Source organism: Amblyomma mixtum, chromosome 1, assembly GCF_055824585.1.
Source record: "Amblyomma mixtum isolate Tamu chromosome 1, ASM5582458v1, whole genome shotgun sequence".
Classification (NCBI taxonomy): domain Eukaryota; kingdom Metazoa; phylum Arthropoda; class Arachnida; order Ixodida; family Ixodidae; genus Amblyomma; species Amblyomma mixtum.
The window spans coordinates 296,665,092-296,683,163 of NC_143012.1; the positions used below are offsets into that span (position 1 = coordinate 296,665,092).

Sequence of the window (18,072 nt, forward strand, 5' to 3'; positions counted from 1 at the left end):
ACTCTGAAAATCTATCCAGCGACTCTAAACACCACCTGCCATGATTGGCAGGTGGTGTTTAGAGTCCTGCCATGATTGGCAGGTGGAGGCTTCACACAGATACCGCAGACGCCGCCGGCCGGTCAGAAGGCACTGATTGGTCCCGATCATGGAGGGGAAAAAAAATCTCGGGAGGGAAGCGTGCGGTGATATCTAGCCCCGTTGCGCGCGCGCATGCGCGGACCAGCGCGGCAAACTGACAGTAGATCAACCTCCTTGCTGAAGATGCCCGCGCCACGGGCCGCGCAGACGCGCACACTAAAACATATCAACAAAAAACATTAGGGACTGACTGGGAGAGCGAAAAAGGGGAGAGAGAGCGGCTTCACGAGCACTTGGCTTGCGGAGGTTGGCCGCTTGGCGTCGCTACAGTGTTCTATTCTAAAACACTGTAGCGTCGCGCTCCCTCAGTTTTTTTTTTCTTCCGTGGTCCCGATGCTGCAGACTCACGCGCAGCTGCCTGTGACCTGGCGCCATCTAGCGTCGTCAATGCGATTTGCGCATGCGCATTGGCTGCGTGCGGACTCCCGGTACTCCGGTACCGCTAACACGGTATGCTAGAGGTGCCGATTGTCATTTCAACGCGATAGCGTTAAGGTTCCCGTCCTGCGGAAAAACAGGCGCCGGCGTCGTGAGCGAAAAGGCAGGTGGCCCACCTGCCACGTAGGTCATGTGATCTAGTGACGTCATCACAACCTTTCCACTGCATTGTGAGCAAACCCACCATGGCAGGTGGTAATTAATGTTCACATGAGGTTGCTCCGAAAGGGCAACCTGGGTCTCGCAAGCCCCACCGGTGGCTGGGTTTGGAACAACCACCTGCCAGCGCAGTGGCGCATCGCTTAGCCACTGCACCACTGTGCCAGGTGTGGTATGAGGACTCCCTATGGTCTATGAATGTAAGGAATGACCAATGACCATGTACAGAACCTAGGCGACAGAGGAGTACTTGAGCGGGAGGGAACTCTTGCTATCGTATTGTAGTCCTTTTATAAAGAACAGTATCCGTGTCTGCGAAGTGATACGAAGAGAGGACCCCTGGCCGCTGAAGGGATCCACAATAACAATATCGTGTCATACCCTTAAGGCAGACCTTAAGTGTCCCCTAAAGTTTTTTGCTCAGTCATTATACAGTCTCTACCTTCTCTCCTCTAAAAGTGAAAAGAGAGACAGGGAACACTTGAAAGGTAGAGGGAAGGAAATTCCCTAAACACCACGTGTCCCTGTTGTCAGGTGCACAGATGCTGACGCCGGTCATTCTTAGTAGTTTTGATTTCTGCCGTCATCCTTTGTACAACAACTCCCTTTCTCCTCTACAAGTTGAGAGGGGGTGAGGGAGACGGTTGGCAGGTGAAGAAATCCCCTACACATCACCTGCCACCTCCCACGGTTGGCAGGTGCAAACATCACATAAACAGCGACGCCGGAGTTTTCGCTTTCATGGCCCTCCTAATGCTATAGCATTTAAAATACCCCAGCAGCTGTCGCTGATCTCGCGTTGCACAGTGGCAACCATCCTATGAGTTTTTTTTTTCTTTTGCCTTTTGTAGCGGACAAAAGCTCCATTTTCAGTCAGAGTAATGTCTTTACAATTACAACGCAGTATTATGATACCCGCCAATATCAATACGTCATCTCCTCGAGTGCGAAGCAGCAAGAGTCGAGCGCGGGATCAGCGCAAAAAAAAAAAAAATGTAGCCTATCTCGTAGTCAAGAGTAGGTACAAGCATGAGATGTGCTGGAAAAAAGCATTGCACATTGTAGAACGGCTCTCTCCGGAAAAACCATGGTTTCCAGAGTGCCGCGAGTTCCTCCTCTGGTGGGGTTCGACGCGTTCAGTGCCAGTGGTGTTGACCAAGGAGTCGTGCCATAGCGTTCATACGAACAGACCGAATTCTGAATCTACGGCACTGTCTGTTTAGCTTGTGCTGCGTTGACTGCAAGAAGGCCTGTCAACTGGCACCAACTGGGCCCCCATCAGTGCCGCATGTGGATATAATGTGAAACGAAGATGGAAGGAAAATCGCCACGTATATAGCAGATGTAATGCACAGCAGGGCCATGTATCAAACACACAACCAGCTTGTTTAGCCTCTGGTCTAAAAAAGCTTCACTCCTCCCTTTTTCCCTCTTTGATAACATATAGCAACACACAATTCCACCACGTAGGATTGTGAAACGGCGCCTGTCTTGTGGTCCTCTTTCTGTGCCTTCGTAACGTTTGCGCCCACTTGTTCATCATGGGCGTAGGATGACCCCTGGCTACTGAATCGCTAGATTTTCGTGAGGTAAAGGCCTAGAAATTTTAACAAGGCAGAAAAGCCAAAAAAAACTGAAAAAAAAATAAAAAATCGGCAGACACACTTAAGACGTGTATGCATGGGAATACAAAAGCATACACTGTCCCTGGGTACATTGTTTACATGCAATGAAGCATACACTGTCCCTGGGTACATTGTTTACACGCAATGTTTACGAGTTTATTTTTACGAGTTTGTGTTTGCGTATTGGTACCGCACCAGACCGCAAACATTCGGACCCTCTCACTGCACGGCGATGGGGTTGGCAGAGTTTGCACATCATGAATACAAGACCTACGTAGATGTTTCACTGTTTGGGACGCTCACATGCATGCGCATATGTAGCCACCCGAAACAGCGTATGACAATAGATTGCATCACAATTTTGATACAAGAGTCTGGGAAAGCATAAAATTAAAGGCACATATGTCGTCAGCTCGAATCCCTGTTGCAGGCTAGCCTCCAACTTGACTAGCACATGTAAGCTATATGCAGCGAGAAATCGTGCGACACCATCTGGAACACTGTATGGCAAACGGTTGCATCTTATGAAATTTTGGTATATCGGGGAAACTGGTGCCACAAGGAGGTCGGCCAGTGGCGAACATGTGTAGGATTGTATGAATTAAGTGGTGGTGCTTGGCTTGCTGCGTGTGTCATACAGCCGCTTGATCATGCCATCATGCCATCGCCAAGATTTTCTGTACTATCTGCAATTGCACACACACACACGCCATCGGCTTTTCTCGTAATGGGACTAGTAATGCTTTCGCATCAGTAATTTTTGTTCACGAGCACTCTCTTCAACACAGCGTTCAACTTATTGACTTTTTTTCAATTTCTGCTCCCTGTTTGCCTAAGCACTACTTTGCTCTTATAGACATGTGCCGTACATGTTCGCTGTTCAGCCCTATGCTGGCGTGCACACAAACACAACCTTGATATACGAGTCACTTCTACGTTGGCAAGCATGTGGCTTCTGAGTGGTATGAAGAAGGAACCGGCTTAACACACACCGTACTACGCGTTGCCGCCGGTAACCCGGACTTCGCCGTCATCAGAGGGCATTTGAAGGTCGTGCGACCTTCAAAGCACGTGAATACCACTCATGGGCAGCATCGCACAGTAGCACTCCCCATGGGCACTTCAGTGTTGGCCAGATTTGTGGCAATCCCCATTGCATTAGCTGTTGTTGTGGTGTGCTTGTGCATCTTGTGAAGACAGGGGAGCAAAACAAACTGTGTGATCATGACTGCTAGGTGCCATCTAACGTCGACAACTGCTATAGCTAGACTCATTGACTACAGATTTCAGTGAAGTAACCAGGTCTCCAAGCAAAGGTATCAACTGACCAGCAAGCCACAAAAGTACACAATACTGCAGGGAAGGCACATTGTTACACCAAGTTTAATGAAGCATCAAGCCAGTACACACAGTAAATGGTCATCATAAGCGCTTGAGTATAAATGCAATCTGATATTTCTTTGTTAATACATCACGTGGTACACTTTTCTCTCACTACAAAACCAGAAGACAAGGTGAAGAAAAAAGGGGAAGGTGAAAGGATGACCCCTCACATCTGTTAGCAAGGTCACTTCCAACTCTTGAAGTCTTAGTTTCAGTTTAATATCAAATAAACACTGGCATTCACCCGTATTACTACTGGTCCCTAAGTAATACATCCTTGGACAAAAATCTTCAGGTCACATGGTCTGGCCTTCTGCCATACAGAAAGAAGATTATGGCACCCGTGAAGTTCTAAATCTCTGCAAGGTGAGAGAACCCTTGTCCTAAGCATCTGAAACTCTTTTCACCCTGAGGGTGCCGTAAGGGATCTGCTACAGTTCTCAAAAACCAACTATACTATGCGGCTTGAAGACTTCTGACCACGGTTGTACATGAACACTTGCACACTGACAACAAGACGTAGCAGTGTACATTAAAAATCTCACTGGTAAACGTCCCCACCACCCCAAAAGAAATCAATATTTTGTACACAACTATAGGTCGCTTCCTTTGCTCAAGCACATCTCAAAAAACCACGACCACTACATGAACCTTGCCGTCTATACTCGTAACAAAAAATTTGTGTGGTTTCGGTTGATTATGTAAACAGCAATAGCTACCTTTTGAAATCAAAAGCAGCTTTCAATCACTTGGAGCAACGCTAGGCCTAGGTCCTAGCTACCCACTCAGCAACAAAGAATCCAGAACTATACATGCCAGCCATTTCATTTCAAACTGCATGCTGTTCCTGTTATTTCTTAGCCAAGACAAAAATGTGTAGGGGGTTTAAATAGCGACATAAAGACACAGCATTCATTCTCAAAACTGTCAGAATGGATTGGGGCATTGATCATGGACATGGTACAAACAAATTCTATGCAGGTTAGCCTTAAGCAAGTCCGGCTAGTTACTTAGTTCTCAACTCCAGAATATAACACGAATGTTGAAAAATAATGTCTATTAAAAGTCTGCTTGGCACTTTATAAAATATTCTTCACCAAAGCTGGCAGTCTCAATTTACATAACTGTACAACTACGTGTATGGCATGCCACTATGCAGCATGCAGTGATGTAAAAAGGCTGGATGATATTCAGTAGAAGAGAACAACGGAATGCTTCACGTGCTTCCTTGCAACCCCGAAAAAGATTTTCCATATCAGTACGACTACTGCCCATGTAGGTGCAAAACTTTTCATTCAGCACTCTTACCAAACTGCGTAAGAACTGGAAGAGCTTTATTGACAGACTATTTTAAAGGACACTGCAAATAAACATGGCTTTCTCCTCTGCAACCAATGTAAAATAGACTTCTATGATGTCTGCTAGCAACTTTACGATATGTTCTGAAGCTCGCCTTTTAGAGCTGGCAATCATAAATCATTTCGCACAACTAATGTCTACTTGCAACAGAAAACCCACAAACTTCCATGTATCTAAGAAAACTGTTCGAATTAAACATTTACATCGTGAATTACGACAGCAGTCATTTTGACAGAAACCAGAAACCATCAAACAGGAATTACCAAAAACACTTACACTCTCACAGCCCAGAAAACAACAACAAATATTCTAAGGACAATGACTGTACTTTGCACTTTTGAGCTTGCATTGTGCGTGCTTCCACGCTAATATAGCTGAATACATACACACATCATAATATCACAGGGCATATTTCAGGCGACATATCGAAGCAGGCACATGCAAGAGTACACACTACTACATAGGCATGAGTCTACAGCTTTACGTACACCTGCTGCCAAAACTTTATGGAACGCACCTTTTGCGAAGAAAGTTAATTTCTTTGCATCCAAGCCTCAGTGCAAGAGAATAACTAGTGCACTCTGCAGTTCGCATACTCGAAATTGGGTTGCATATATCTATTCCAGACTGAATGTGGTGACAGTAATAACATTAAATTCTTTCAGTAATCTTGTGTTCCGTAAACTTCTGACACCAGATGTACAAAAAAGCTAGCAAGTGTACCGGGATAAAGTTCCGGAAATATCTAAAAGCCATCTTTATTTCCTTACACAGAATAAAACAAAACAATCTTCATGCTTCAATGTTCAAGGACTTGCACACATTTAAAATACTTTGGCAAAACAAAAACTAAATAAAAAGCATTACTGTAATAAAAAAAGATCTTAGAAATCCTGAAAGTATTAGACATGAAAAACAGTGGGAGACATCTCAGGGAAGGGTGCTCAGCCCAAGAATTAAAAGGGCCTGCAGAATGGCCACAAAAGATCAGCGTAAGTGGATGGCTGTTGTCAAGAAAGTAAATACTGTAGAAACAAAAAAAAAAGGTTTTGCTTTAAAGTCTGACAGTTGTAAATATGTAGTGACGAAAAGATGCAAAGCCTCTCCTCTGAGCTTCGTTATATGAATGCTCCAGCACAGAACCTTAGCACAGTCAACAAGCACCATACACACAAGATACCACACAGTATTATTGGCCTTCACAATTGTACCACACCACTGAACTAAACTAAACATGGCCACATCAGTCCAAAGGTAATAAAAAATTGCACCTGATGACAGAACAAAGCTCTTGATTGCACCTTTCTGTGCTGCATTCCGATACACCTAATGACAGAAACATAGGAAGGCTTCTGGGATACATACACTCACAAATCATAAATGCTGAGGAAACTATGATTTTGAGAACACTGACGGGATAGTGAGTGTTACATCAAATAAAAGCTCAATGCCATCAAAGCCAGGCCAAATCTGTTCAGCACTTTCAACAATAAGACGGTTGGACAGAACACAACAATAAAACATTGCTGAAAATTTTCTAATGCTACTCAGAAGCAATTCAATGACATTTGTGCATGCACTGAAAAAAAATGCGAGATAAGCACGTCATTTAACAAATGTCTATGCATATCATTTTTTGTGTTCATAGCTGTGGCTACAATTATCTAATCTCCATCAAGACTGCTTTAGCAATTCAACCCATAGAATTCACCATAAGCCAAACATCCCTATTTACCGTTTAAATCAATATCTGAAAAACATCAGTGCATGCATTCATTCAATTTCATGAATAAATTAAACACCTCTATGTTGGTACAAAGCCGAGAGGATGTGAAAGAAGGATATACTTAATTTGGCGTTACTTATTTTCCAGTGCTCCACATATGTTCAAAAACCTTTCTGCCAGCCAAAAGAGGCTGGAGTTATAAAAAGCTGCAGCATTTCTCTCATGATAAGGATTTGGGCATACGCAGGCTAAACATTTTCCATAGCTTTTCGATAATGAAGGACAAAAAATATTAGACACGTCTTTAACCACAGGGCATATCACGACATAATCGTGCATATCAGAACAGTAAAACACTGAAGCCACTATCAGTAAAACCAAAGATACCAATATGGCAGTCCCTTATGATGGATCGTTCACAAGCAATGAATCTCGCTAAACAGTTCTCAGTTTCAGCACACAAAACGACTAAACAGAAAACTATAACCAGAAACGGGGAACTGGAGCCCAAACTATACAATAAACAAATAAAAAGATGCAAAATAAACTAAGAAAGAGTACATGACAAGCAGGCACATAAAAACTTGTGTCATAGTAGCCACAATACACAAGTATTAGTTATAGTTATACAATAACCAATATAATTTACGCTCATCAAAACATACAGAAATATAAGAATAGTATATATATTTAAGCTGTGCTGACAAACTGAAAGCCGTTTTCTTTTTGATTTCACATTAAGAGAATAACCTGACTGTTAGTGCAGCGTTGATCACATAAAAGCAAAATATATATTCATTTATATGCAACAACTGGGGCCACTGTGCAACGAAATACACACAATTATTGAAAAATACTACTCCTCAATGTTAGTGCTAACTACACAATAAGTGAAATGCAAATAAGAATCTTCTAGAAATGTAAGTCGACCAGGCATGTAAATGGTTGCCTGAAAAAAAAAAAAAGCTTCAAAAATGCTGCGTGTAAATATGTAACATCAAAATGACGTTACAGCGGCTAACTTAGCAAAACAAACACAAGCAGTTCATGCTTGGGACATGGCAGTTGTGCAAGGTCATTGTATGTGAAGACTAAATGTCCCTTTTAGTTTCACTGACAGTAGTATGTATTATACTACATGAAATGACTAAAGCCAAGTTACTTGACACAGAATCTCATTTTGGCACGTCACCTCGTAAACAATCAAGCAGTGGTTTCAGCAGCTGCGCACTCGACGTTGCCCGGTGCCCTCATACCCTCTGTTGAATTTCTCTGCAAAGAGGGTATCTTACGAAAGAGCCACAGCAAGCTGCACGCTACTTCAAGCCTCCAGTGGCAGGATGTCACAGTGCCAACACGCAGCTCTCCATCAGTAAGTAATCATGCCTTTCAAATTATACTGACACCTACTTATCACTTCACACACTGAGAGCAATCACTTTCATTACACAGTGTTCGTGAATCACTTCCGTCGAGCATGCACCCACATATTTCAACTACATTTAGCTTGTGAAGGTGAATGGGAACACCGATGAAAAAAGAAAAGTTCGCGACGTTTTGGCTCTCGCATGCTCCTTTGTGGAAGCCAGAACATCAAGAACATTTTTTCTTTAGTCGGTGCTCCCTTCACCTTCATGTCCATCCCCGGCCAGACAGGTTTCTGCCAAACCCTCGACTACACATAGCTTATGTGGTCAAAAATCACGCAAACACTTTGGTCATCCTAGTGCCATGGAAACATGCCTTGGGCTCGCAAACCTCACTCCTTTACAAAGTAATATAATATCTCAACAAAATATTGGTCCACACGTGAGATAAAGCCAGCTGCTTTAAACACACCACTGTCCACATAAAAGGCAGCGGAACACTGGGAATGCAGAACAATTCAGACAGAACAGTGAGGCACTACTAACACTATTTCCTCTTCATAAAAGCCTGGAGGAGATAACTTGTAGACCATCAACTATACCAGTCAACGAGCATGTGTCGTGGTTCAATCCAGCTGCCATTCACACTGCCTTGTGGAAAAGCGAATGCAGTGGCAAACAATCCACGAACGATCAGTGACAGGGGCTCTACGAGCCCATGTCTCCGTTCTCCTCGTCCTGACCAAGCAACTGGCCTTGCTTGGTCTTCTCAGCCTTGTCCCTCAGGCTGCTGAACAGTATGTTGAAAGTTGAGCCACGAATGGACGATTTAAACTGTGCACCGGATTTGGCAGGAACATCGTCCAGGCCACAGTGGATAGACAGGTCATCACTGGGCCCCCGAGAGCTGCCCTGCCTCTGCAGCTCCGAGAGGTACTGCGGTGTCTCGAGCGTGGCCCTTCTAGGCTTGGTGAACCTATGGAATAAGTAGCCAACGAAAACTCCAGTTAAGCTACGAACCCATTCATAATGCCCATGTTTTAAGAGAGTGATATTAACACCTTAAAAACTCCTTATGTAATACCTAGAAAGGGGTCTTTAAGATAACAAAATCAAAAACGGAAAGCGACGAGCTGGCTTCTGGGATTAGCTCGAGACATGGTTGAGCTATCTGGTTCATTCTGCACTGAGAAACAATTAAACCTCTTTAGGCACTGCATGTTTCATTTGTACATGGTCATGAACACTGCCAAATTCCCACACAGAAGATGCACGCAGTATGACTTGCAATGCTACGGATCATGCCGCGGAGCGCTGGGGGACGAGCTCACAGCGAAGCATGTGATGTGTGCGGGAAAAAAAAAAAAGGACAACAGTCTGGCCATTCCAGAGATGCGCATCACCCCTGAGCTAGGGCATTGCAAGAGCGCTCATCGGCGTGCCTGGTGATCGCTTCAACGAATGATCTACTTCGTGATAGAGGAGAAGGAGGATAGGAGAGGGCTCAGGAGCGACGCGTATGTCTAGAATGCCAAAACCCTCGCCTTTTTGCATCGCTGCCTCGCTGTGAGCTTGGCCGCCAGGGTGCTGCAAGTCATACTGCACGTGATGTACAGAAATGTTGGCACTATAATTGACTGCCAAAATGTGCAAACTTGTCCGCAGAACTAATTCAAGCCAGGCATGTGAAATGAACTCCAAAAATCATTTTTCAGATGATGCCTCCTTGTTTTATGGCAGTTCTGTTACGGCTCCAATCAGTGTGCATTTTACTTTTCCTGTTCCGCGAGAATGAGTGCTTCTAAAATGCTTAAAATGTGCCGACTTGTTTATATGATAAGCTTTAATGACAGGAATGAGTCGAAAGAAGTACAAATGAGACACTGAAAACTGTGTTGAGTCACAATGTGGAGATATGTCTCATTAAGATAAATCACAATTAAAAATTTAGGAGGATGAAAATTTTTTTTCTGTGCACTCTTGGCATGCTGCTCAATAAAATTTGAAAAATTCAACATTTTCCCACCTTTGCGAAATAATTTGTGCCTGAAGGGGTTAAAAAGCATGAACACAGATGAGCAGGTAGAGAACCCCACACGAGACAGGTTCTCAAATGAGTGCCTGGCTTATGCATTTTTTTTCTATGCCTTCGCTTTCCTTTGCACACTTGATGATATTCATGCAAGTGTGTGAAAGATTTGGCACTACTACGATATTGTAGCTCACTGGTGTTTTGCAATGCATTTTGAAGATAAAGCTTCAAGAGTTGCCAAAAGATCACAATAAGGCATCTGTACATGCAAAGAAAAAGTCCATTACAAAACTATGAACTGTGACTGCCTTAAGTGCTTACCATGCAGCACAAGATGAGAGAGTGAAGGCCTAATCAACACTCTTTCAAAACCTTCAAACAAGACAAGATTAACCAAATTGCTGCTGAGCTGGAATGCACCAGCACAAAATGACCCATGTAAAAAAAAACAAAACAGAATCGCATTAAGTGCCTTTACATGAAGTATTTTTCACCAATTTCAAGCCAGCACGTTTTTGATGCCTTTTCCCAGATGCTCACTTGAGTGATTTAATTTATCTAGTCCCTCAATGCCACCGCCTCTACAGAAACCAACAGCTATCAGAACTGCGAGACAGAAGATCACTTAACTGAGTCATGACACATGACACGTGGCACATGAGTTGGTGAATTTCAAGCGACCTAACTGACATAAAAATGGTGCTGAAAGATGAAAGGGACCCAATCTCATTGATTCCATCTTCATCTTGTTACAATGAAAGGAACTCGCCACCACACATTCCCAGCCCTACAAGCTACCATGCCGTTAATTTGTTTCAACAGTCGTGCACACCAGTGCCACAAAGTTCCCACACATAGTCTCGAATGTACTGACCAAAAGGTAGTAAGAATCAGCAAGAACTGAAAATCACAAATATTTCAGAAATCAGCAAACATGGATAAAGAAAAGGCTTGAATTCAGAAAAAAGAACCTGGCCATTACTAGCCAAATTTTTCTTGTCCAGGCATGCAGAAAGGCAGCTAGTAATTAGCCGCAGAATAAAAGCTGATGCAGAAATGCTAGAGCACAGTAAGCACGCATCTGTCTATGCGAGAGAAAACAGCGGCCTCTCTAGTGGACAAGCAGATCATTAAGGTACACACTGTCAGGCAGCCGGGGCAGAAGAAGTCACGCAATGTTGCAGCAACTTACAGCCTGAGCATGAGTGAAAAGGAGACCACAGAGAAACTTGACATGGCCATTGCAGCAGCACCCATCCAAGGCTTCAGGACAACACCATAGGGCATGAAAACACCTGCACAGCAAAATAACACGAACTTGTGCATAGAGCAGTCTACCCGCAATTTAGTGGGCAACTGTAGTTTCATTTCTTGTGGCAGAAACCAGAAGAGGTTGCCTCTTCTTATAATACTACTTACATATCCATGTGCTCCAAGGAAAGCACGAACATAGGATGTCAAACAGACTCCATCGCAAGACAAAATTCTGCACTGCATTAAAGTAATCGACTGACTGATGTAAATGCTTCTTTCTGTTTATGATCACTATGGCAAAGGCAAAAAAGAAAAGACTGAAGTACATCACAGTATTTATGCCTCTCTTGCCTGAGATTCAAGGGAGTAGCAGAATCATACTAAAAGGAGTATAATTAGTGCCCTTCAGATAAACAGAAACTGACATGATCAATACAGTGTACAATCCATATCATGGCATATATACCCCAGAATGGAACCTTAAGCAGTGGGCTATACAGGAATATATAATGAGTGAGCAGTATCATTCCAAAAGTGACAATTAAGAGTCATATATGTGGTGCCACCTCTAAATATCCTTCAACCTAGCAATTAGAGTTCATATGTGGATTTTTATGGGTCAAAGTAACATCTGGCTCGTGCGGCGTACCACATTGGAAGAACACATTCATTCTTATCACCTTCCGTGGTTTAACATGTACTAAAATCTCAACACATGAGCACCTTGGCATTTCAGCTTCATATAAATATGGCTCTTGTGGCCAGCAATCAAACTTGCTACCTGATGTTCAAAAAGCAAAGTGGCATAGCCACTGAGCCACCATGAAAGGTCAAGTTAATAATCATATCCTCACACAGACCACAGTACTAATACATGCTAGTTGGCCACGGACAGCAAATCCTACGGAGCCAAGCACAAAATACAACACAGTGCTGTGTGAGTCTTTGTGTCATTTTAAGTACTAGGCACTGTAGGTTTAGCATTAACAGTCTTTAAGATGAACAAATAAACAAACTGCTATCCCTTCAAGAGGGACACCAAGCAAACAGGCCAAGCATTTTATCACAACCAGTGTTCAGATGTGCCACCTGGAAACTCTAAAGCTCTGTGGCTCAGTCCAAGCCAGTACACTTGCAAGCATCCGATGGTTACATGTGAAGTTGAATGCTCAACCAAAATGAGCCTCAGTCAAAGTCTGAGTGATCTGATCTAATTCAAAGTGAGCTAACCGGATAGAGGTTAAAATGAGCCCCAGCATGTTTGACAATATCATTCCATCGCTATGAGCAGTCTCAGCAGAGTGTGATTGCAGGCGCATAGGAGCCCAAGTGAGTTCGATTTCCCGCATGGTCAGGGCAAATTTCAAGTAGGAAGCACTCTCTGTGAGTGAGCGCTAGCAAATACTATTGCTTACTTTTGCTGTGAAAAGTGCCAGAAGGTTACAAATGTTCTTGTCCCTCCTTTCCACTGCTCAGGTAACTTTATGAGGTAGGGTGTACATATTATTGCATTTTGTAATATCAACTTTTGACGCATTAATTCTACAGAAGGTCAGCAACTTTTTAAATTTCTGGTAAAATGTAGGTCATTGCATGATTAGTGCATAACCATGGCTCCACAGAAATTCTCAACAGAACCTTGAGCAACAGCATAGTCATTGCTAACTTCACTTTAAGCAAAATAAAACCTCGTGAATTTCTCAGAACCCAGGTTTTCCATAACCAGCCTTGCCTCCAATTAGATCTGACTTCAGCTAACTGAATCACATTTTTTCAGTTCCTCCTCAATGCAAAATTTTTTTTTAAGATTGTAAGCACGTGTATAAATGAGCTTGAGCACTATCACGCACTTACCAGCTGCCAGAGGAATTCCGATGACATTGTATACAGTGGCAAAGAAGAAATTGAGACGGATTTTTCTCACGGTGGCTCTGGAGAGAGCTATAGCGCCCACAACATCGAGGAGGTCATTCTGAAATGAATCAACGATACAACAGAACTTCAAAACCCGATTATAAGAAATTACCCTAGAGCCATAAAGACCGGTTACATTCTCATGTAAAAACTACCAACCTTAAATAATTCAAAAGTAATGAATCGTATAACTTATTACAACATGACCAAATTTTCAACAGCTGTAAAGTTAGTTTTAGGTTTGAACATCTGGAAATTACACTTCTTGAATTCTTTTCATCGAAAAATGGGCCCCATACAAAATTTCTCGATATACATGGGGAGGGTCATCTGCCTAGACGCCTCTCCCCTTAGATACATCTATGATGATGTGATCAGATGTGGGCACAGGATGTCTGCAAGAGTACTAGACATCTGTTATAATGCGAGGATATCATCACTTTTAGAGTACAGAACTCTTCATATATATCTTTGCTGCTAAGCCCTAAGGGAGAGAAAGCTACCTCTATAAAGTAGAATGCATGCAGTCATCGGCTTTTCTGCATATGAACACGCAGAAAGGTTTACAGTAGAATCTCAACGATGTGATCACAGTTGATACGAATTGCAGGATGACATGAATTTGTAAAATTCCCAGGTCAGAGTGAACTGTGTACAATGGCATAAATGCGGCTGTTATGAACGCTCTCCCGCATCACTACAGTACAGGCTATGCTAAATGTATTTAATAAATCTCGCCAGCTGTAAACAGATCTGCATGAATGCATTTGCCACTCTTTCGCATACAAAGTTTCTTCGTTTTAGATGATTACAAATATTTCTTGTGACCCTGCGAGATTTCTATAATCGAGATTACACTGTATATCACATAATGTAATGTGAAGCTACACAACTATGTACCATTAAATCTGCACGCGCTGTGATTTTGAACATATCTAATACTCACACGGACAAGAACTACATCAGCAGCCTCGACAGCGACGTCAGTGCCATTGGCAATGGCAATGCCAATGTCAGCTTGAGCCAGGGCTGGGGAATCGTTGATACCATCGCCTACCATGGCGACACGTCGCCCCTGCTCTTGAAGCCGCCTGATCATCATAACCTTGTGAGATGGAAGCACTTCTGCATACACATGCTTGATGCCAACCTAGAAAGGATGCCAGCAGCATACAAGGCAGGTTAAATCAGGAAAAACACACTACACTAACCACATTTACAATCACATTTAGGCTGCATGCCACAGTGGCGAGGATACCAAATTTCTAATTAGCAGCTTGAACTGTTAAAGATCTTTGTTCTTGAGGTGTACAAAACACAAGCAAGCACATACCTGTTGAGCAATGGCAGCTGCAGTGCGCTTGTTGTCTCCTGTCAGAAGAATCACCTCGTGGCCCATTTTTTTCAATGTGTAGACTGTCAAGTGGGCTTCAGGTTTGACTGTGTCAGCAACCGCTAGCATGCAGACCAGGACTCCTGTCATCGGGAAAACACAAAATAAACTTTTTTCTTTTTCCTTTTTCATCACCTCTTGCAAAGTGACGTCTCTTAGTTCCTGTTTTCTTGTAAGATTTGCTTTCAGCCACCTGCCACATAACAAATATTTTGTAGTCACCCCTCATAACATTTGTTTCCAAGTTAAACTGATCTTGCTCACTAATAGTCAGTGAAAATAAATTTTGTTCATAAAGTGATGATGCATGGTGACCTCACCAAACAAAAGATGTAATCAGATAAAAATGTTTGTTGTATAAAGTATGGTTATGACCTATGGGCGTGCAAATGTTCCAAATTCTGAATACGAATCAAATATGTTTATTTGATTCATATTTAATACGAGAATTAGATACTTGAGAATTTTTTAATACTTGAAAATTTCAGAATTTGAGCCTCAGTGGGAGCCATGGTGGTGTACATGGAGAACGACAAAAGGCAGTGGGCAGGATTTAATTGGATTGCTGTCCCCTGCTCCAGCCTGCACCGGTGAAATTGCGCGGCTGTACACCAAAACAGCACCTGTCACATCAAGTAAATACCCTCTATTTGGCAGTGATAGAATACCGTGCCAACTTTATGTTAGGCTTTCACACATATCACACGTGGTGAAAACAAGATTGCCACCCCACCCCCCTATTCGAACAACCACAACTCAAAAGCGCACGGTTTTTTGACTGATCCTTCTATTATGTGTTACGAACTTAATGTCCACATCCAAAGCATTCGTCCCGTCTGCTTCACAATGCTTGAAGCGTGAGCTTGGCCGCTTCATTTTCGTCAACTACAATACGTGGGAAAGCCCACTTACAGAATTTTGCATGGGGTTCCGAAACGGGCCGAGTCAAAGTGTCACTGGCAGGGTAAGTGATCGTGTAAAAACTTCGCCCATTGCATGATGCATTGCAACTTAAGACACCTCTGACAAGCGTGTATCAACAGACGTGACGACGATAGGAAGGCCGCTGTTGATCGACCAAAAAAGAGCCTAGCCATGTGATTTTAGTTTCTGACCTTCACCGCCAGCTCGCAGCGATGGCGGCTCTTGTACGTGCATTCGTCAGCTACCCAAATCGAACCAAAGGCCATTTTTAAATGACTGCTAATATGGGTGCACCCCATACTAGTTTTTTCCATAGCATAATGTTTCATCCTTTCGGGTGTGAACACTGAGTGCACAGGATGAGTTAGCAGCACTGTAGCACCGCATGTTCACGGTTCCAGGCGGAGTCTAGCATGCGGGACAACTCGTGCGTGGTCGCGCAGGCAGTTATTGTCTATGAGCGTCTAGCATAACATACCACGTGGGCAAAATTATATTATACATGACGCAATTCTTCTGGCCGACATTTTTGTTTCCAAATTACCAGCTGCCAAGTTGCGGGTGCAGCCCTTACACGAGTATGTACGGTAGTGCCCTTAAGACAAAGCAGATACTTGGTGGCAACCAAAATAGCAAGCATGGTTAATACTGTCAAATCAGAGTAAGTGTGGCTTATTTGTACCAGCATATCACACATTCTTAGGACCTCAGTGTGACAGTAGTAGAGCAGTGCATCTTACATGTCAATGAAATGGAGACATTACAACAGCTCGTATGTCTATGTGACAACTCAAAAACATAACAAAATCAAGAACAAAACAAACATGAGGTGTGCGTGGTCATACCATCAATGGCGCAAAGCACAGCTGTCTGGCCCTTCTCCTCGTGCTGCTCCATGAGCCTGCTCACTTCTATGTCAACCGCAATGCCGTTACGATGCATCCACTCTCGGTTGCCAATGAGGACCACACTGCTACCGGTGCGGGGGGCCAAGTGGTCGGCTGCAAAGGACATCCACCTCTGCTACATGCGCTGCCTTCAACATAGATGCAAAGTGACAACTCACAGCAATGAGAAGCCGGCACATAAACCAGCCTGTCTCACATTCAATGCGGTGCTTTTAATTGCAATGGCGGAAGAACCTTTAAGGGGGGAAGAGGGTCTTAGAAATAAATTTTTATTAATGAAGTTGTAATAATGAAATTTTCAGGGAATAAGCATTTTTGCATGCTGATTTCAAATATGTGATTTAATTTTGTGTAAAACAAGTCCTTGTGCACTTATGCAATATGTTAGGTAACTTTTGCCAAGAGTTTGAAAGAAAATCTACTGCAGGGAACTTGTTAGACTGTATACCATTGATTTCTCTTGACATCAAGCTATGCAATAAAGGTAAAATTATCATCCTGCCTCTGGTAGAAGGTGAGTTACAGGATTTTGAAATCATCAGTCTCTTCCCGTTTGTGAAGCGGCAAATTCAAAACCCTATAACTCAACTTCTGTGATAGGTAGGATAGGTAATAATTTTGCCCTTATTGCATAGTTTGATGTCAAGACAAGCCAATGGCATGTGTCCTAGCAAGTTTCCTGCAGCAAAATTTATTGAAAGCTGTCGGCAAAAAGTTGCATAACATATTATATAGGTGTACAAGGACTTGTTTCCCATAAAATTAAATGACACATTTGGAATCAGCATGCAAAAATACATGCTTCTTGATGATTCCATTAGTATGACTTCATAAACAATTTTTTTTTTTTTTTTCTAAGACCAGCTTCCTCCCTTAAGAAGCTCAGTTAGTTGTACTGGATGTATTTGTTTTCTTTTCGGTATACTGCTTCAAGCTGGAAAAAGCTGTCGCATGACCAAACACCTGTGAAGGCTAAAAGAGTATCAGCGACCAGTTATAACCAGTGGCCTCCTTTCCTCACTTCTTAGCCAACAACAATTCGTGTCACTCACTTTGAATGCTGCCTATTCAGCTTCCATAAAGCTATCGTGTGCACAAACTTCCCAAGCACAAGCAAAGCCGAAACTGTTGAGGTAATTTTGGCTATTTCCGAAGAATGAAGCCAGAATTGGGAGTAGAGATACTTTCAAAATAGCTTGCACATGCTGACAAATGCTAACAGAAGCATTTTGCGAGCTCTTCTGAAGTTACTTCAGCACTTTTAGTTAAACCAAGCTCACATATCTAAACACAAAAACTCCAGTCACTGTGGTGCCATCTGGCTTTTAAAAATGTGAACCATTCTTGGGTTTGATACTCTTCATTTGGTATGATACTTCCACACCATTCTTTTCTACTAACAAGCAGTTCTGTTAGACCTAGAGCTGCCAACTGTTATCAAATAAAATA

The 18,072-nt window shown here is 42.9% G+C and overlaps 1 protein-coding gene across 3 annotated transcripts in view; it reads right to left on the minus strand.

Moving 5' to 3' along the window:
- Positions 1 to 3,728: 3,728 nt before the first annotated feature.
- The window catches only part of LOC149372153 (copper-transporting ATPase 1-like), a 43,640-nt gene continuing 29,296 nt past the window's right edge, over positions 3,729 to 18,072 (minus strand). For all 3 annotated transcript variants that reach the window (XM_089566523.1, XM_089566525.1, XM_089566524.1), the window contains 6 exons: positions 16,561 to 16,716; positions 14,732 to 14,874; positions 14,345 to 14,548; positions 13,339 to 13,456; positions 11,423 to 11,525; positions 3,729 to 9,174 (listed from right to left, as the gene is read on the minus strand). In XM_089566523.1, coding sequence (XP_089422649.1) covers positions 8,907 to 9,174; positions 11,423 to 11,525; positions 13,339 to 13,456; positions 14,345 to 14,548; positions 14,732 to 14,874; positions 16,561 to 16,716 — 992 coding nt within the window. In that variant the 3' untranslated portion in view covers positions 3,729 to 8,906. The remainder of the gene's footprint in view (positions 9,175 to 11,422; positions 11,526 to 13,338; positions 13,457 to 14,344; positions 14,549 to 14,731; positions 14,875 to 16,560; positions 16,717 to 18,072) is intronic.